At 43.4% G+C, this 20560-nt stretch overlaps 1 protein-coding gene across 13 annotated transcripts in view; it reads left to right on the plus strand.

Annotated features, from left to right (window-relative positions):
• The window catches only part of PTPRJ (protein tyrosine phosphatase, receptor type J), a 119139-nt gene that overhangs the window by 55454 nt on the left and 43125 nt on the right, over nt 1-20560 (plus strand). For 5 of the 13 annotated variants that reach the window (XM_046941364.1, XM_046941365.1, XM_046941366.1 and 2 more), the window contains one exon: nt 2113-2242. The exons of 5 other annotated variants lie outside the window; for them this stretch is intronic. Coding sequence is in view for 3 of the 8 variants with exons in the window: in XM_040700554.2 (XP_040556488.2) it covers nt 10103-10321 (219 nt within the window). In the remaining 5 variants the exon portion in view is untranslated. Of the gene's footprint in view, nt 1-2112; nt 2243-8796; nt 10322-20560 lie in introns of those variants that run through there. 3 more of the 13 variants (XM_040700554.2, XM_040700555.2, XM_040700558.2) reach the window with 1 other exon arrangement.

Raw genomic sequence — 20560 nt, forward strand, 5'->3', positions numbered from 1 at the left:
CAAGTGCTTCTGGCACAGCATTGGGTGTGCCAAGGTTTCAGTGCCCTTTTTAACATTAAACTGTGACGCTGTTAAGAAAGCCACCGTGAAAGGAAAAAATAGGTACCTGTGGTAGGCATTACATCTACGTATGCAAAATTGTGTTGTGTTAGTAGGAAAGTTTAACAACAGCCTGGGTTTTCCTTCTGTGATTGTGCTCAGTTGTTCTCGCTCGTTCTGCATGAGCTTTATGTACTTAGAAATAATCAAGGAGGAAATAAGATGAATGATGTTAAATAAGCAGGATCCTTTTAGGACGTGAAATTCAGCTTTCTTTTATGATTTCTCTCCAGTGGAAACAAGCACAGGCATTCTCGTGTTTTCTCAATGCTGCACGTATGATCATCCATTTATAACAGAATGTAGATTTAGGGGATTATTGGCAGCGTATGGCTTCTCTGATATGTGAATTATGTTTTCTAAATCCTGGTTTTCTTTCAGCCTCCTTGCAGGATCAGGCACTTCCAATAGCAGGCCCAGAGCTCCATACAAAATAACATAATTGCTTCTGGTTGTGATACCAGTGCAGTGTCTGTTTGCGAAGTAGACTGTACCTGATTAACTGAGTTTCACTTTCTATAGATCTATAGTTTAATGCAGTTCCCTTCCCACGGTCCCTAATGTGCATCTTCAACAAAACCCAAAAAAAAAAAAAAAAAAAGGCCTTTATTTGAGGAAGTTCGTCATCTTTATTTCAGTTTGCATAATTCTTTGTGAGGGGAATTCACCTCTGCAATGTAGCTCTGCACAGCTGGGCACCAGGGGGAAATAAGCAGCACAGAGCTGAAGTCGGGATCTGGCCTTTCTAGCTGGCATGCAGCAGGCATACGAGTTAGCCTCAGATCCCAATGGATGTATCTCACCACTGGAGAAAGGAGAGCGAGGTGCTGTCACGTGAGATAGACAACATGGCTATCTGCAGAATCAAAATACTTTCCTCTTTCAGACTCTGCGGTTTGAAATCCAATTTCTGAGCTGAAAAACTGAAAAAGGGAAGAAGTTTTTGTTGAGGTGCCTAATAGACAGGACAGTTATTTTTTCTAACGTACCTCAAACTAATTCTGAAATTCTTCTTTCAACAAACTGAAAGCACGCTGTTAAACTGAATGTGTTCTTTTGAGTTATCAATCGTAAATTAAATGTCATGTCATGTCTGCATTAAAACGTTACAAACTATCTTGAAGTTCATGCAAAGCATTCATAGATACTGGTATTATGAATGTGTTAACTCAAATTCAATCTTAAAATATGACTGTGGAGAAGGGCAAGGCTGTAAGATCTGGAATTAGATCTGTTGGCTCTTTGTCCTTTCATCTCTGTGACAATACAGGTAATTGTATGCATTTAATACATCTCAACAGTACTTTCCTTTGTCTCTATTAAAAATCCCTTTGTCTATGCCTTTTATCATGGACTTCATCTGAAGATGTTAAAATTTGGAGGAGATATCTAGAAATAAAAAAGGCAGGCAGCCGACGTATGAAAAGAAATTGCTTTGAATCCATTTGCAAAAAGGCATCTTTTCCAGCTGAACAATGACAGATGAAATATTGTTCTAAAGTGTTTAGCTATTCCTTTAGAAGATTTTAATGGCCAGTGTCCTCCGGCGACACATCAGTGCGTTTTTACCTCATCGTCTCTTTCTCCAGTTGTAATGCCTTTTCATTATTGCTGCAAGGTGGCTGGTCTAAAATATGAATGTCTTAACGCGGGGTATTTTTATGTGGATTTGAGACTATATAATGAAAGCGTAATTGCTTCTGTGCTTTTATTGTGAGCACGTGCCCAATTCCTCTGCGGCGCTGCGAGTTCTGATCTCTGCTTTGCACTCCAAGTAAAAGCTCATCATTAAAGCAGCGAATAACAAGATTCCATATTCATGAAACGAAAGCTTAAGAATGCTTGGGAACAAAAGAAGCAGTTATCATTAACTAACTTCTTAATCGTATAACCTGCTTGAAAAAATCTCCTCAACCAGACTATATACGCTTTTGATGATTATAGCGTAGAATGAGTTTGTTGTACTCTATATTAAGCAAACTTTCTTTTTCTTTCTTGCTTGCATTATTTCAGAAAGTACTGGCACTGCTAGTGAGAGTGTACGTGTTGAGCTCTAGCCAGCAGCAAATATTTGCAGGTGGATGCAATATCTGGAACCGCCTTAAGCAGTACTCATTTCCCACTACTACAAGACAGACCTACGGTATGTGGTTTAACTGGTATTTAACTATTGTCTTCTGACTCAGTCTTCGTGCTTTTAAATGCTGAACTATTTCCTGGTTCAGTGGGAGAAGCACACGCTGCAGGATAAGTGAACAGAAGACCAGAGCTGGCAATTATTGAATATGGAGCAAGCTTTTCCACTGCTTCACCCCTGCAATCTCCTGGTGAAATGCATCCTAGGTCTCCTTATGGTTAGGACTTCACTGCAGAAGTGGAAATAGAGTAGTTCTTTCTAGAAGTTTGAGCAGCCTACAAAATTAAAATACATTTTAAGTGTCTTTTTCACTTGCACTGTTTTGGTTTTTTGTCTTGCGGGAAGGTACTGCACTTTCATAGCATGAATCATAAAATTATAGAATGGCCTGGGTTGAAAAGGACCACAAAGATCATCTAGTTTCAATCCCCCTGCTATGTGCAGGGTCACCAACCACCAGACCAGGCTGCCCAGAGCCACATCCAGCCTGGCCTTGAATGCCTCCAGGGATGGGGCATCCACAGCTTCCCTGGTGGAAGTTCTGGGTGATTCACAAAGTAGCCCCACCTCCATCCTAGCAAACCCACTGCCTGCTCGCTGTGCTGTTGTGAGGCAGAAAGTCATTCCCCATGACCTTTACCATGCTCTATAAGGTTATGCTTACCTGCAAAATTCTGTACAGTGCATTTATGGTTTGACCTGTGAGCAGTGTGCGTGGTGCTTATTGCCGTGCCTGCACTTTAGGCTGCTCAGGGCAGCTGACACAGTTGCTACTTGTTTATTTTTCAGCTTCTTTTAAAGATAAGAAGAATAGTAAGTTGCAGTAATTCTGCCACAGACCAGTTGCTGCCAATGATGGGGTGATGCCCTGCACTCCTGTTTCTGTGAAGTTGGCTGCAGAAATGAAATCTGAGATTCTCTTGGAAAAGAAAAAAGGGATGTAGAAGAGAAACTGAGTATCTTATGCACTGAGGTTCATTTAGATCCATTTCTATTTGCAGTATTTGTTACTGCTGTCTTCAGATGGCTTCATTTCAGCCGTGTTAATCTGAGATTTGCAGTAAAACCTGGTTAGCTGAACATTGTGTCGCCTTCTATGGAACAATGTGGAAAAGATAAGAGAGAACCAAACTTCAGTTTCCCTTTTGAGCAATAACCTGTTAATGTTTGCTCTACCAAAACAAGACATTTACTGCTCCCACTTCCTGGGGATGTTGTAGGACTTCGGAAATCCTGCTAGGGGTTTGTGGGTTAATGACTGAGATCTGTTAGAGCTTATGGTAGGGTGTGATGTCCACATTTGTCTGAGGGCAGAGGAGCTGCTCACCTGACCTAGAGGGTGGACAGGATGCTTCCAGAACGATGCGGATCATGCTTGTCATTGCAGGCTCCAAGGAAGCGAGATATGATGTGGTGGCTTTCCTTCTGCCAGCTGAGCAAACTGCCAGCATCTGAAATGGCTCTGATTTCCAGCTGTGCCCTGACGGTTTACCAGATTGAGTTTCACAGTCTCCCATGTGTGGAGGTTCAAGCTATCCAAACTCTTGGGGCAGGTTCTCTGAGCCATGGCTTTGTAAACCAAGGCAAGGTTTCACATGACCACTGGTAGAAGTAATCTCCAGTTGCTGCTCATTGTATCTTCTTATTATCTATTGATATGATATTGATATTAATATATATTGATATGATTCTATTATCATTTGCACATTCTTCCCCCTTGTTGTGCTGGCTGTGTTTTGTGACCAGGAGGTTGTCAATGTTGTGCATCTGTACACAGCTAGTGCTAAAAGATCTCAGTGATGTTAAGACCTCTGGCAATAACTTCTTTAAGTATATATATATATATATCTTTCTTAGTTGCCAGGTGCATGTAGGAAGTGAGCATAGTGCCCCTCTGCATCTGTCCCCACCAGGGTTCACTTCTGCCATGAACTGTCACAAATGAGAGCTGAAGGAAAAAAAAATCTTTGCTTGCACAACTTCCTGCACCCTGTGAATACAGTATTCCCTTTTGGTCATGAATGGGTTATAAATCAGACAAAAGCTGGGTTGTGGGGTCTCGTCCCATTCTTCTCTGAGTGAATTGGTTAATTCTTGTGGCTTTGTAGATAGGAGAGGCATTTCTTGCAGCAGGCGCAGATGGGGAAGGCTTTCTTGTGCTGTGAGATAGACATTCACCTCTAGACACAGGGCAGCCTGTGGTAAACCACTTGATGCCCTGGAAAAGGGGATGGGAGCGTGACTGAGACAGTATAGAACCTTGGCAGGCGCTTAGTGGCCTGTGATGCTAAGTCTGTCTTAGAGCAAATCTGAGCTGTGAAACAGCTCCTCAGAGCAACGGGGGCAGCAAGGGGAGTGGAGGGGCTGGGGAGCAAACTGCACGTGCAAGCCTGTCAGATCCTGTTGAGAAATGGGGACAACACCAACACCCATTATACTGAAATGCTGGGAAAATCAATATGTTGGTGGCTGTCATCAGACTTCTCTGGCTGCAAATTGTGTGCATTGTACATAACAAACAGACCTAGTTGTTGCCTTTGATTGCACGGCTAATGCTTCTTTTTGCTGAGGAAGAAAACCCACGGTTTGTTTACGGGTATCCTGTAGCACAATAACCAGTCTGTGGTTTGTAGGAATTGTGTGGGGTTTGGAAGTCTCTGGCTTGAGATGTTCCTATCCCTGTTCTAATGTATTGAAGGGAGCAAAATGAGAACCAGGTGTGGGCACAGCTGAGGACGCAAAAGGAAGTGTATGAGAAGCTAATTGAGTTTAAGGCATTAGCACTATTTCGACATGGCCATCTTGAAGAAACCAAGAGCAGAGACAGAAGCTTCTGAAGAAAAGGAAGTAGGTTGATGGGGGAGGATGATGAGTAAACACAGAGCGTCCACGAGGAGCAAGACTTCAGGAGCCTGCTTAAGTTAACAGCGTGCATCAGCTGTTGAAGCAGTGCCCAAGTATGTGCTGTTTCATTACAGAGAGCTGAGCCGTATTCATTTCTGAAATAAACCGTCCAGTCCCCCCCTTCTTCTTAATTAGTTCCTGTTGGGATGAGACATCTCTTCCTGAAATGAGAGAGAGGTAAAATTCAACCCCCACCCACAGCCCTTTGCGCTGTTGACAGCTGTGATAATATGATACTATCGCCTGTAATTTGGATACTTCTTAAAACTGGTAGGAGGCATTTCTAGGAAGCTAATGCTGAACTTGTAAACTCACGTAGCAAAAGCCTATAAGTCATGTGCTGCTTATTATAACACACTGGTGGTGATCGGTATCTGCTGGCTGTCAAAGCCACCCAACGAAGTGTGGGGTAACCTTGCTTATTGTTGTGGCAATGCTTATGAAGGCAGTCTCTATTCTATGATACCTGAATTTGTGTTGTTATTAAGCATGCATGTGGATGTGCACACAATCTGCATTTAGGGAATGCCTCTGTGGCAGCAAAACTTGGTGCTCAAAAGTTAGAGAAAGTCAGAATTCAAGCTGCCCATGTAGCTTTAATCAGTGCCCTTCCCAAGGGTGGTGGCAGGGCACAGGGTGCACGCTACTCTCAGTCCTACTTCCCTGCCTTTGCTCAGTGCTAGCCCTCTCATCAGAGGGAATTGCTGGGGAAGCGTCAGCCTGCCGGGATGCGATCTGTAGTAAAGATGCAAGATGTCTCTGTGCAGCTCCCCTAGTATGGCTTTACCAAGAGGCAGGCCCCTGCTTTTGTTTTAAAGCAGCTTTCAAGCTGAGGTAAGCAGCAGCCTGGCCCAGTTAAGGGGTCTTCCCAGCCTAGTGGAAGCTTGGTAAAGCCAAGCCCTAGTGGTGCTCTACCACGGCCCAGTATTCAGATCCTTTCTCCCTAAATCCTGTTATCTGGGCCTGATAACCCTATTAAGGCTTAAAGAAAGTGGAATCTGAAGCCATCCTATAAAATCTTTCAGCTTTCGTCATGCAGGTACAGATGGTCTTACAGTGATATGCTGGTTTCTAAATGAAACACTCAGTTTCCCTATGTCATCCTTGTGTCTTCCCAAGTGCAATGAGTGAGTCATTTTGATTGCAAATCCTTCCCCAATGAGCTTCATCTTTTACACTGTTCCTTGTTAAAAATTGTTGAAACAAGACAGTTTTTTTTATTTTAGCATTTTTGTCAAAATGAAACTTCACTATTATGTCTTTAAAAAGGCTGTTCCTGAGAGTCAGTCCTGTTCTTTACACCTCTCTCTCTCTCTCTCTCTCTCTGTCTCTCTGTCCTTTCCTGCCCACGCTTCAAATTAGGTTTGAGTTCTGTGTGCAGAGCAGGTTTTAGCGATATGGAGGTGATGGATGGTTACGTGCTGTGGTGATGAGGTGGAAGAAGTACCCGTGCTTGTGACAGAATAGTGTTTGTTGCAGAGCTTGGATTGTAAGTGCACATGGTGTATAGCTCAGCTTCTGTCCAGGTTTTCTGTTAGGCTTGTCTTTATTTTTTGATGCATATGGTTAAATTTGTGTTTATTTAGCTTGCTGAGGAGGGTGTTTTAATTGAAAGCAAAAGTGGCTGTGAGCCATATGCCTTACTTTGCAGCCAGCTCTAATTAAATTTCTTTCTCCTCCCTGATTTGTTTCTCTCTTTGTGTCCATTAGACTTTTTTGTGTGAAATTCCTGTTGTTGTTATGATGCAGTCCTGTTTTATGATCTCAGAGTCCACTGTGTGCTGGTCAGAAAAGCTATAAAGCGTGATTACAAATGCATTCTTCAAGTGGTAGGTTAAATATTACTTCAGCAATTCCTTTGGTCGGTATTTGAGAGTGATAATAGAGATCAATGTTACTGAGTCCTCTGGGAATGTGTCTCTTCATAAGAGTGGAGAATGAGGCACTGGGGAGCAGAGAGCTGTGGCACACAGCTCCGGTGTGTTGAGTTTGTGCTGCTGTCTGTAGGAGAGCCCTACTCTTCTTTCATTGTTCTTCCTGAAAGTAATTTTTGGTACAAGTCAGTTCAAGGGTGTGTGTGTGTGTGTGTGTGTGTATTTATCTGTGTGATCGTATATACGCGTGTATATATGGTAAGAAATGAGCCCTCAGTGTGAAGTAATTCAGGTTGGTATTTAGTGTTACTTGTTTAGTATCGGCGGTTGTTCAAGAGAAGCTGAAGGAAAAGGAACTGTGTGCTGAGATAAGCAGTAGGAGAATTAAAAAAAAAAAAAGAAAAAAGGGGGAAAAAAAGACGTGTACATGGCTTAAAAGATGTCCAGCCCAAATGTGATGTTTTCCAGGCACTGGGATTTTTCTTTCTGAATTGAGATTATAAGCAAGTATTTTTTATTTGTTGAGTCTATGAAATAACAGAAAAGAACCATAATAATACTACATCTAACTGTTCCCAAAGTGCACATTTCAGTTGTTTTACTTGTCTTTTGCGTTTAAAGAGGAATCTTGTTATAACAGGTTTTAACTTCTACAGCTGATTAAGGAACCATTAGTCTGACAAATAACCGCCTGATTAATTGCAGGGGAAGGAAAAAAAAACCTGGTAAATCAAATGGACAAGTGCTGGATTGCATTCAGGTTAAGCACTTAGCAGGAATTTTATCCATGGAGAATGGCAGTGCTATTTCTCTTGGTCTTCTGTTTCTGCTCAGTGGACCTGGGCAGGAGATGTTCATGTACTCCTTGCCTACCCACATCTCTGCTGGCTTTTCCAGCCCCAGCTTTGCCAGTGCTGCCGTGGTTGCCCGGTCCCTGGGACTGCACGCATAGGGTGGCTGGTGTTGGAGCTCGGTGGGCAGCATGTTGGCTCAGCAAGGTGTTGTGTGCCTTCAAACGGTTCTCTGAGCCTTCTGGTCGCATATCTGCTTTGCTGTAACGTCATCTTTCTTTCTTTTGGGCCAGGCAGAAGTTTGCTTCCAAATACATACAAAAATACATAATGTTGCTTATTTAGAAATCTTTCTTTCCAGAAGGCCCGTGCCAAGCAGCAGTGTGCAGGGGAAGTTCACTTGTAACCAGAGGGAATTTGTTGTTAGCAGTATTGTTCGTGAGCGAGCAATGGAGATAGTGACCTACGGGGTTTATAAAATGTGGGAATCCGTCTGTCTGGCCAGCACTATAAATAAATGAGAAAGGCTTTTGAAAGATTGTCAGTTTGATGCGCGTTATTTTGTTTCGGCAAGTCTCCTGTGCTTCACAGGCTCTGTTCTGTCTGTGGTGCTATTTATAAACGGGCGGAGGAAGAGTCTCTGGGAGGGGGTGATTCACAGACACAAAATAGGGCCATAAACAATGTTAACACTGTGGCATAATCCGATAAAATCAGAAACTTGGACAAAGAGTGCAACGCCATTCCTCGCTGGGGCTGCTGTTGCAGCTCGCTCTCCCCTTTCCACTGACCTTCGCTGGCTTGCCGAAAACACCAGCTAGTTTCATTTCCACAGAGCCCAAGTCATGGTTGCCCATGCTGGCTGCAGAGGGGTGGGGTTCACAGCCAGAGTGTCGGGAGTCAGGGTGGTGAGCAATAACACTGAGTGTATGCCCAGCCCATGTAGTTCAAGGTAGCTTTGTTATCTCTGGGAGTAATATAGGTGCTTTATATCCTTTCCCTTCTTCATCTTGATCATAGTCATTGCAGCTTTTCTACAGCAGCACTTGGAGATGTTTTTGGAGCTGAACTGCGAGGCACAACGTAAGCCACGTGCGTGTGTGCATTGTCTTCAAGGCTCTCTGATGGAGGGGAAGTGACTTGGCACACTTACCCATGTTTCAGAGCCTATCCTAAAACACAGGGCTCACATACAGGCTAGTGCATTGCCAGGACTGTGGTATGTCCCAGTATGACCAGCAAGTAATAATTCAGCTAGTTATGCAGGAATGGGGTACGTACAGAGATGAAAGGAAAAGACTGCAGTGCAGGAATTGAGGATGAAATTGTCTGGTGGGAGGAGATCACAAAATGCTTCCTACTTGGAAGCCTGTTAGAGCAAAATCAGAAAGGTATTTCTGAGCTTTCAATCCACAACAGAGATGAAGAGCCTACATTTTTAAACAAATGGGAAAAGCCCACACAGCCAAATAGAAACACACTGACAGCAGTGAGCACCCATCATAGGCAGGAAAACCCCATCTTGTGCTTTCTCCTATTATGGGAAGGGTCATTGTTACTTTTTCTGGAAAAGAATCCTTTTTTTCCCCCTTTTTTTGACGTCTGTGGGAAAGGAGAATAGTCTGAATTGAGTCTTTGAGATGCTGTATTACAGAGAGTCACAGAAAATGTACTATGCAAATGACTATCTGCCTTATTAGTTGCCTCAATAGAGTTCATTGTCTCGATATTGCTATTATTGGAGATGGATGGACACTACATGATTTTACCATCAAGCTGAAAAACTTCAGTGTTAGTCTCATTGCTAGGGTACTAACAGTGCACTGCCTTAAAGGAGAGAATTGAATTAAGGGGATTGAAGGGTCCATTGCTTTGTCCATTTTAGTTTGTCTTTCATAGACTGTGCATCATTTTAGGGGGCCATGACAGCCGGGGTTGTGCAGCGTAGGCCTAATTTTTGCATCTTTCACTGCTAATAGAAAGCTAACTCTTTTATGGAAAGAAAGTCTGACGCCTGCTGTGGTTTTGACTGATTGCTGTTGTGGTGTTGGCCAGCAGTGACGCTGGCACCTTCCTCAGGTGGACGCTGGCCCAGTGCCAGCTCGGTGTTCCGCAGAAGGTGCTGCACCCCTGGTGTCAGCAGCTCAGTGCCGTGTTGCTCTTCTTCAGCTGGCTCCATGCCTGGGGCGCTGCTCCCAGCCTCTCCCCTGAGCTGACACAGAGCTTTGCTTACTGCCTGGGGCAGAGTCTAAACCCTGAGAGCTACTGAAGTTAATCTGTCCGACGTCAGAGTCTGCATGGGCCAGGTCTCGCCTAAATGTGCTTTTGAGGTCTTGCTTTGGATGTGGAGAGTTGCATTACAAACAGATAAGAATACTTTTGTAGGTCAGGTGTTTGACTTTACAGCTAACCCACGTTGTGTGGTGTGTTTGGTTTTTGTTTTGTTTATCTTTTTCATAATCCCTCCTCAAGCAGACATGGCAGGAATTTCAGCTATGAAGTTTTCGGAGTGGATGGTCAGTAATGCTTTTTGGGTTTCTTTTTTCTCATGTAAGTTTTCTTTCATGCTTTCATAGCTGACTTGATGTGTTGCATCTGGCTACCTAACAGAATGGGAATTTCTGTTAAAACTTAGGCTCAGGGACTCTGTTTGCAGTGTCTGTGGCCCATCACGTAAATAAGGATCAGTCATTGAGCCTGCAGCTTAATGGGATTGGGCTGGACTGCCACTGTCTGTGGAAAGATGCGTCTCCCCCAGGCAGTTTTGTCTGTCTTAAATTTACCCTTTTATTCATTTACTTCTTGGTATGGGTAGGGAAACAACCCAGTTTCTGCTGCTGCTTTATTGTTTCGTTAATATGCATGAAAGCTAATATGTAACTAGAAGATCCACAGGGTAAGCAGGAAACAGTGACCTTACCTTGTGTTTGCTTTTCTTTTTGGAGAGGGGGAGGAGAGACTGTTACTCATTAAACAGAAGTTCCTGACAGCCCCCAGTGTTGCCCACAAATAACCAACTGGCTCCATTCCTAATGTCTGTGAAGGTAGCACCTGTCCTGCACTGTGAATTAATAACTGAGGATTTCAATGAGTACACACAGTGTGAGCCACCAAGAAGCTCTCAACGTGCCAAACATACAAACATAAGATTATGCTGAATTTGGAGGCTTTGTTTTGTGTGATTAGCTCATTGTAGAACATCCTGGGCTAGATTCTGCAACCTGTCTGGGTATCACTTAATGCTGGTTTCCAAGGACAGTCCAACTGATTGTCATGGCAGAAAACCCTTTTAAAATGACAGCAAGAAGCCACTGTGCTAAATTCTTGAGCCTTTGAGGTGAACTTAGCCTTTCCTTCTTTCACCCCTCACCTGTGCTAACAGTGGGTTAATAGCTTTTACCTCTCCTTTCCCTTGGTCTTTAGCTGAGCTGCTTGTTTACTCTGAGATCTGCAATTGTTGAGCTAGCTAGATCTGCTCCTTAGTTGTCTTTAGATATTAAGATATAAAAGCTTGTAAGGAAAAACCTAAGTTGTAGAGTAAGGCATATTCTACTCAAAGTGTTAGTTCGGTGTGGACTATATTATCTAGCTTTCAGTGTTTTGATGTACTTTATGAATGTTCAGTCATCTTTCCTGCCTTTTAAATATGTGAATATCCACTCAGAAGTTCATCTCTATTTCACTTTTCCATTTCAATTTTCCATCCCTGATCTTGAGAGGTTAGTTGAGTACAAACATTTATACAGAAAGAGAGATGAACTTACCAGTGACTTCTGTAATTTGTCTTCACGTTTTCACAGAAGTTTTGGATCTCTCTCAGAACAGTTACAGCTTCTGAGGGTTCAGTTATCACTTGGAGTAGTCTGTTTTGGGTTCTTTTGGGTAGTGTTTAAGCAGTAACTTCACATAAATTTCTCTAGCACCCAATCCAGCAGATGTGAATAAGTCAAATAGCAGCTGTTCTATTTTTTTTTTTTTAATGCTGCTTGTATAGTGTTGTGGCTTCTAGCATGATGATTACTCAAAGATCTTTAAAAAAAACAAAGCCAACAAACCAGCCAAATAGAAAAAAACAAAACAAAACAAACAAACAAAAAAAACCCACCATCTACATCCTTCTCCTGGAGCTTTTTGGCAGCACTTTGGGCCAAGTGAGTGTCACGTTTGCTCTACGTATTCACTCGTGTTGCATGTGTCAGGCACAAAGCAGAGAAGGAAGAAAATACTATAGGAAACAGCCAAATACATCTGTAAAGCATGAAGTCTTCCTAGAGCATCAGGTATGAACACAGTGTCCTTTCAGTATCTAAAAGGAGGCTATAAGAAAGAAGGGAAGAGACTCTTCAGCAGGGTCTGTTGTGATAGGACAAGGGAAAATGATTTCAAGCTAAAAGAGGGGGTTTTTAGATTGGACATAAGGAGGATGATTTTTACAATAAGGGTGATGAGTCACTGACACAGGTTGTCCAGAGAAGGGGTGGTTTCCCTGTCGCTGGAGACATTGAAGGTCAGGCAGGACGGGGCTCTGAGCACCTAATCTAGTGTAGGTGTCCCTGCTCATCGCAGGGGAGTTGGACCAGATGACCTTTAAAGGGTCTCTTCAAGCTTAAATGATTCCATGTTTCTATGAAAATATTTTTAGCAGGTTAAAATGAGAATAAAAAAATCCCAATTATTTGTGCAGCTTCCAAGCTATAGTTCTGTTTATGCTGAGGTCAATGACCGGAGGGTTATCTTGTATGTTTTCCCTCTACCAATGGAGGGAACTTTAAGAATATGCTGGAATGATGATTTCAGTAGTATGATTTGTTCAGTGTGTTCAGCTTTTCTTCTACATATTCTCACTCTAGAAAGCATGTCTTGTTTTTGACTGGCTGCATAGAGCACATTTACCATTTCTTAAAATTGCTCACAGATCTACAAAGGCATCCAATATGGTTATTTCTCCCTTCCTCTTTTTTCCTTTTTCCCTGCTTTAATTACGTACTGCGCACTTCATCTTATAATTTATGTTTCTATTTTCAGTGCCTCTACCTGCCCCAGGTGGCGTTTCCTGCCTTTCCAATGGAAGACTGTGGGTCTGGTTGTCTGGAGTAGTGTACTCTTACATCATTTGGTTAATGATGATAGGAAGTAGAATTCTTGGCTCTTCTGACAACTCACTTGCCTGTTCCTTTTCTGTGCCAAAGGAAATGAGTTGTTGGTTTTGTTTCTTTTTTTTTTTTTTTATCCCCCTGCTGCTAGCTTTGCACTTCTGCATGTGGCTTAATCTTTTCTTCTTGCAAAGCTGGGTTTTCTTTAATTCTTGAGCTTGATCTGTTGAATCTTAGCAACCTTCTTGAGTCTCCTTACCAACGAGCAGCTTGGAAATGACTTGTAAAACAGGGAAAGGTAAATGCCCTCACCGTGTCATTGGTGCTTTTGGATCTTCCATACACACAGAATAGTGAATTGCTCTCTGAGCCCTTTGTGGAGCCCAAATGATTTGTGTCCAGTGATTGCTATAGATTCATCTTTCAAATATGTGTTGCAGGAAATAGAATTATTGCTTTCCTTTCTGGGAAAGGGGGAGGTCCTTTGCAAACTTCACTGCATTACTGAAGTTAGATGGCAAGGGCAGTGAGTGGGAGTGTTTTTGCCAGGTGTGGGCACAGTTCTCAGCAGAAAGGTGCCCTGGGTGCTGTTTCTGGGTGTTATGAAGTACGGATGTCTAATTTGCATTGCAGGGCAAAATAAAGGTTGCCGAGTTTCCTCCTGCCTTCTTCAAGTTCTGCTGTTTTGAGTTGCTCTGCTTGTCACCTCTGCTAATATTATTGTCCACAGGAAGGAGGGCAGTTTATTTAAAACCGAGTAATTTGTAGCAGTTAGTTTGTGCTGTATTTATGACACTTACTTGAGGAATGCGTGGTAGTGTTTCTGTTGCAAATAAAACTCTACCAGGCTCTATGAAAGAGTAGTACAGGTTATCAAATATGACATTTTTCATCATGTGAGTCCTAACTGGTTTACTCATTTCAATTGCTAGTGCTGGCTGAGGGATTATTTGTTTCTGCTTTGTGAGCGAGGGCAGTCCTTCCAGAAGTGCCTCATGCATCGCAGTACTGATGACAATGAACTGAGTTGTTTTCACTCACATAGCTGGAAAACTGAGCATTTTTGTAAATGATCCTTCTAAACGCATATCTACACATCTAGAAATGGTGTACACTAGTAGCTATGGCAAGAGGAACTAAGTGACTGGATATGTGGGACTTCAGGCAAGCACTTGCCCTGCTTCTGACCTTCAGCTGCGTCACATAGGCAGAAGAAGAAAAGGAAGGCAGGTATGTGGGGAATGAGTAGGTTGTAGTAGTGATGTTTTTGAGGTTCCCGAGCGATGAAGAACATGCTTGCCTGCAGCGGGTGCAGCTTTTTCCTCTGTGTTCACAGGAGGGTGAGGTTTTATGAAACAGCTGAGCTAATCTAAAGACCATCTACTTCCCCATGGTCATCCAGTGATGTGTGCTGCTCCCTTTCACTCTGCTGGCCTGTGCCTGACCCTGTGTCAGGCTGAGTTAGATAACTATACTGGCAGAGAAGTTCTCTGCCAGTTGTGCTCCTTAAACAAGCTCACCATGTGGCCAGGTGAGTGGTGGTGTACGTGTTTCTTGAATGGACCTTTTGCTTCAGCTGCTTAGCAAAAAGTCGGAAGGACTGGGATCCTTCAGCGTCTTTCAATGAGTGCATTTTCCATTCTTGTTGCTGCTTGCAACTGCAAACTTGTTACTTAGAGTTCGCACAGAGGTCAGAACATGGGAATCTACTGGCAAAATCATTTCTTCCTCCTCCAGTTTACATGAGGGAATTAATTTTTGTTTCTTATGTTGTTTATTTTACCCATAGACTGTTATCTGTTTCCTCAAACACATTTTGTTTCTTTTGAGGCTTAATATTCTTCTTGTCTCAGACATTTATTACACATTTTAACAATAAAAAGGAGGCCATTTTTAGAGTCTAATTGTAGTTCTGCTGGCAAGGAATTATTGCTAGTTAGGAGACTGAGTTCGAGGCCTATTAGTTTTTCCCAGTTAGTCAAAGCAGTGAAACATGCTACGGTAACTCCATGCAGCTCTGGCCGTCTTACAGTACTGTTGTCCGATGTCTTGTCAATGTTCTGCCCATTTGGGCCCATTCCGCCTTTCTTGTGTGTTTGTCTGTACCTGCAGATTTTCTTCCCTTTATAAAGGACCAGAAATAATGATCACAGGTTGGAGTGCGAAGAACAAAACTAAACAGAAGTTAATGGTCTCCCATTGCCGCTTTCCACTTCTTGCCTTTTTCCCACTCTGATGAGTGCCCAGCCACAGCATTAATGACCGACCTGTTGCAGAGAAGTACTGTGCTCAGTTGTTCTTAGTGTAAGGAAGCCTTTCTAGGTGAAGTTGGAGGTTAGATTGCCTACTTAGTGTAATGTTCACCTAATTTCAATTGTGAGATTCCAGTTATTAATAGAAAAGACAGATCAGAATAAAAGTAGTTTGTGTCCCACATCTTTTTGGATTATGAGAGGAAATAAAAGCAGCAGATGTCTCTCTGAGCGTATGCAGACTAAATGTGTTGCTATACGGGAGTTTGCACACAAATCTAATGATGAGGACCAGTTAGTCACACAAATGTTTGGATGTTTATCCAAAACCAGGGAAGCAAACATTTCCTAGCTCTTCCACGGGCTTTCCAGTATCAAACCCAACTCCTCCATCGGTGTGCTGTTGCCTTATGGTGTTTAGGGAAGAGAGACAGAGCTTGGCAGTCATTTCTCAGTGTATTTTGGTGAATCTTGTGCTAAAACTGCTTGCATTCCCCTACTCTCGTTTTCTTTCTTCTCCGTCATTTTTCTTCTGAAATTGAAAAGGAATTGGGAAGTGCTGAACTACCATCCTCACTCTGCAGCAAAAACAACAGAAAAGGGCAGGAACATGTCTAATGACCCATGAAAGCAATAATCCTTGTGAGCGGTTGGTTGGGAAAATAGATCACATGTCCTTTTCAGTGTCTGGAGTGACTCTGAAAGTGTATGGCACAAGAGAAAGTCAGTGGAAGCAGTTGATTCCTGAGTTCTCCTCGATTCCTTTGCGTGTATCAGGACCTGCGCAGCCGATCAGAAAAAGCCGGGGGAGCCAATGGCAGATCTGGATTTGTTCCTTGGATAACAGCTGCATGTTCAGGAAAACACCCTGAGCTCAGAAGTTTTAGAGCTGGTGTTTTGCTTAGCTCTATCACTGATCTTGGGAATTGTCAGGAAAAACTGAAAAGGGCCGCTCCTGATGTCATTAATTTCCATAACTTGTCAAGGCTTAAAGACTTGCTGATTTGTGCTTGCTGATTAGAGTGAACAAACAAGTTTTAAGTTGCTAAATTGTAAGGTCAGAGCAATTAATACACGTAGATATATTTCCAGAGGCTTTTTTATGCTTGCAAAGATAACAAAAATTGCCTGTTTCTGTACCAGCAGTGATAGAAATCTTGCTTAAATAAACTGAAATGAAATACAATGAACCTTTTAAAAACAAAGCGTGGAAGGAAGGGGCAGCAATTTATTGGCTTTTTGTGTTGATAGCATGCTACGCACACAAGCAGGGGGCAAGTGACTTGAGAGGGCTTAACTCAGGGTCTAGTTCAATGTCTTTTCTTTCAAGTGCTACTGTGTCCTTAAGGAATACAAGTTCTCTTGGCTGGATGCTATTAAAGACCTCTCTGCTAAGATGCACGCTCTGGTTAAATGCTGTAGAAACTGAAAGATGTTAAAATAGTACTGTGTGGTTTGAGTGTGATGTTAACTGAAGTTCCTTTGCGTAGAGATCTTCTTGGCTCCAGTATCTGGCCATGGTCAGCAGGCCAGTTAGATGTACTTTTACTTAACTCCTTCGTTGCCGTGCTTATTTTGTGTAAACTCTTCTTCCTACAACACAGCTGTAGTACTTCCATACGTAATTCCTTTCGTGTCACACTTCTGTCTGCAAATAGATGAGAAGAACGGTTCCCAGGTGTGATTCAGCCACACAGTTAGATGATTTTCAATTGTAAGTCTGAATTGGTTGAAAAAGAACAAAACAAACACAATCAGAAGCACCCACAAGCAGAGTCTGAGTAGGGTAACGCTGCAACTTGTATTGCAAAGCATGCATTTAATGTACCAGCCACCAGGGCACTGCAGGTGGAAAGCTGTGGCCCTGTTTGGGACAACCACGGGACAGCTTCATGGTCGGGGCCTGTCCAAAAGGTGCGTCAGTGCTTTTATCAGAGGGAAGTGGCTGTGCTCTGGTGCAGCACTGTGAGCATTGTGCTTACTCTGGAGCTTAATACGCGAAATGGCATGTTCAAAAAGCTTTTTTAGATTTCAGTTTTGAAAATGGTTTGGTTTAGAATGTTGCGGAAAGCCACAAAATTAGCAGAGCAAATAAAGAGGAAATAGTGCTGACAGGTTTCTTTTCCTTACCATAATTATTAAAAATACTGGCTTGTTAAAAAAAGAAAAAAAAGCCTCACGGTAATGGCTATAAACTGCAGCAAGAGAACCTTAGCAGTAAAAGAAAATCTTGATCTGTCCCCATGGTTGTCATGTGCAGCTTGTCAGAGGCTGAATGAAACTCGCTTCTACAGTAAGCCCTAAGTTAGGAGGGGGATTACTTATACTAAAGACTACAGCTTTTGGGAAAGCAGAAGCTGAAGCAGTGTTTGGATATGATGAGAGCTGGTGCCCACAAAATTTGGTTTGTACCTGGTGCAAAGTCTCCTGCATGCCACTGGTTTAGTTTTAGCTGTTCTTTTAGTTATTGTTATTTAGAACCAAAATATATCTAATGCTGTAGTTTTGCTCCAATGTTCCTTTGCCATATGTTCAGCGCCCAGCAGCTTGCAGCTGTTTTAAGGCAGGCTGTTACTTTAAGAAAGACCTCGGAAGTTGTAATGCTGAAAGCTGCAGGCTGTGTGACACTGGGTTACGTGGGGAAAATGAGGGTCAGAGAGGTCCTTTCTGGATAGGTTTTGGAAAAAGACATTTCTAAGCGATTCCTGCTCTCGTCCCTGAGAAAACAAAAGCTGCGTTGCCTGCTGCTTTTGCCCCATAGCCAAGATATTGCAGGCACTTTGAGGGAAGCAGAAATGTGCATGGTGAATGGCTTTGGCACCTAGTCCAGCCCTACCGTAGCTGTGGTTTCTCAGGAGATGCTATTTGCAGCAGTTGGAGAGACCAAACTGAGCGTATATTCCAGATCTCCTGACACTTGCTGAAGCTTGCCGATCAGCCCGCTGGTCAGCTTGCGAACGTAAGGCAGGATTTAAGTCTCCTTCTAGTTGTAAAAGGAAGGGTGATTTAAAAAGATAATAAAAATGCAAGCTTATGTACTGAATGCCAGCTTTGCTCCCACCCAACTGTGTGGAGCTCACAGGCTCCCAGCCGGCCCCCCGGCCGCTTGCTCAGCACTCACTCCGGTCCAGAGCCGATTCTGGCCAGCTTCAAAGAATGTACTTCAAAGGCTTTCGGCAGACGCAGAGCAGCATGGGCTGAGGTTGTAGTTTCCAGCTTCAGCTGAGCTAGAGAAGTCTTGGCTTCTTGGGAGTCCTGTTTTATTTTCCTGTTACTCACTTGATGTGGAGCAAAATGCAGACTGCTTTTATGAGGGGCATGGGAGGGTGGCATTCACCCTTCACTTGCATCGTGAGGGGGAAGAGCTGCTTTAGGGTTCCTCCCTACAAAAACCAACAACCTGAAGCCAAAATTTTAAGGCAGGAAGATACAACAGAGCACATACTGAGCTGCTGCTGGGTTGCTATGTCCCACTCTGGCAGAGCAAAGGAGCTTGGAATTCAGCAGTGGAGAGAAATTCCTTACTCCCCATTTCCTCAATATATCAGGATCAGCTTTATAACTGAAGTGCAGGATTTGATCTTGCCATTAAGGCATTTCTTCCCTTTTTTCCTGTTTTTCCCCCCCACCGATAAAGCTCATCTGATTTTAACTATATTTTTTTCTGATATTTTCTTATAAAGCTCTAGTTCCTCTTCTCAGCTTCCTGACATCTTCTCAGCAACTTCCTATAACTTTAGCAACAATCGGCCCCACAAAAGTGACATGCGTGTCCTGCAAAAGTTGCTTACTGTATTTTTGGGAAATGCTGTTTATTCTGGGTGCCAAATGTCCTCTTGCACAAGGGAAGAGTGTAGGTTGTGCTGGCAGGCTTGTTCTGGAAATCTTGAGCAAGCTGGAGGCTGGAGCAGCCTTCTCCCCCTTGGACAGGAGTGATCCCCTGTGCAGTGGAGTGGGACCTGGGTCGTGCAGAACAAGAATGGGCTCTGTTGCATCTTCCTTCCTTAAAATCCTGGTTTCAGGTTGTTGGTTTTTGCAGGGACCCTCATTCTCCTCAACCCTGGAGCATATATAGTACTTCATAGAATCACAGGAATGGCCTGGGTTGAAAAGGACCACAATGATCATTGAGTTTCAACCCCCCTGCTATATGCAGGGTCGCCAACCACCAGACCAGGCTGCCCAGAGCCACATCCAGCCTGGCCTTGAATGCCTCCACGACTGGGGCATCCATGATCTCGTTGGGCAACCTGTTCCAGTGTGTCACCACCCTCTGAGTGGTGACTTCCTCCTAATAATATCTGCCACTGTTCTTGGTATAAAAACCACTGTGGCTTGAGGAGAAGCAGAGTAAGCAGTGCTGGGAAAGCTTCTGAAAATTCTCTTCATAAAGTGAGGGGGGGAAAAAACAGTTTGGTGTGATTTACTCAGCATCCTTCACGTGGAGATACAGAAGTATGTCAAGTGCAGACCTTAGCATGTTCTGCACATCCTTATGGTTTTTCAGTATTAATAGTTTCCTTCAAGGCAGTGGCCCTGGGGTGGGGTGTGGTTGGTGCTACGCACTTGCCAGGCTATTTATGTATTTAGAGCTTTGCTCTTAGCAGTGTGCTGTGGGGGAGGACAGTGGGGGAAAAATGCTTGAAGTGGTCATTTGGTTCTTTCCCTGTTATTCTAAAGCACATCTCTTCGTGAAGGAATGAGAGGTGGTGGTGCCTGTAAAAACGACAACTTTACTGTTTGGGCTGAGTATTCATCCAGAACCCATAGCAAGAAAAGAAAAGATCTCAAATGCTGATTAGATTTTCTTTCTTTCTTTTTTTTTTTTTTTTTTTTTTTAAGCCATAAATCCTATTTTCATACGTAAATACTGAACAGATTTTTCCCCCTCGTCCTGCACTAGCCATTAGTAGAGTGGAAGCTGGGAGCTGAGAGCCTGATCCTGACAAGCACTGTGTCTGCCCTTGCAGCCAGAGCCGGGGATGTTTGTAGTTCTCCACCCCAGCCTGGCATGTGCCACTGGCTGGGACTTGTGTGCTGGAAGATATTATCAGACAGGAACTTTTGATTCATTTTCATGAAGGAAATAAAAAAAAAAAGAAAGAAAAAAGAAAGAAAAATCAGGCAGTATTGGCTCCAGTCATATCGCTGAGATCTTTCATTGTCTTAGTCTTGTTTTCAGAAGCCTTGATGCTGACTGGTGATTGAAAAAGCTGTGCCGCAGGGTGGAGGTTTTCCTCTCCTTCTGCCCAGCCACTCGTGCCAGGCGGCTGCGGATCCACCCGCTCAGGGCTGGGGCTGCCAGCTTGGCCAGGTATCAGAGCCGTGGGGAAAGGCAGCGCGCAGGAGCCCTTGTGTGGAAGAAATGCAAAGCTCAGGTCAACCCTTGCAGCTGGGCCCCTTGCTTTGT

This window comes from Gallus gallus, chromosome 5 (genome assembly GCF_016699485.2).
Source record: "Gallus gallus isolate bGalGal1 chromosome 5, bGalGal1.mat.broiler.GRCg7b, whole genome shotgun sequence".
In the NCBI taxonomy this organism is placed as follows: Eukaryota; Metazoa; Chordata; class Aves; order Galliformes; family Phasianidae; genus Gallus; species Gallus gallus.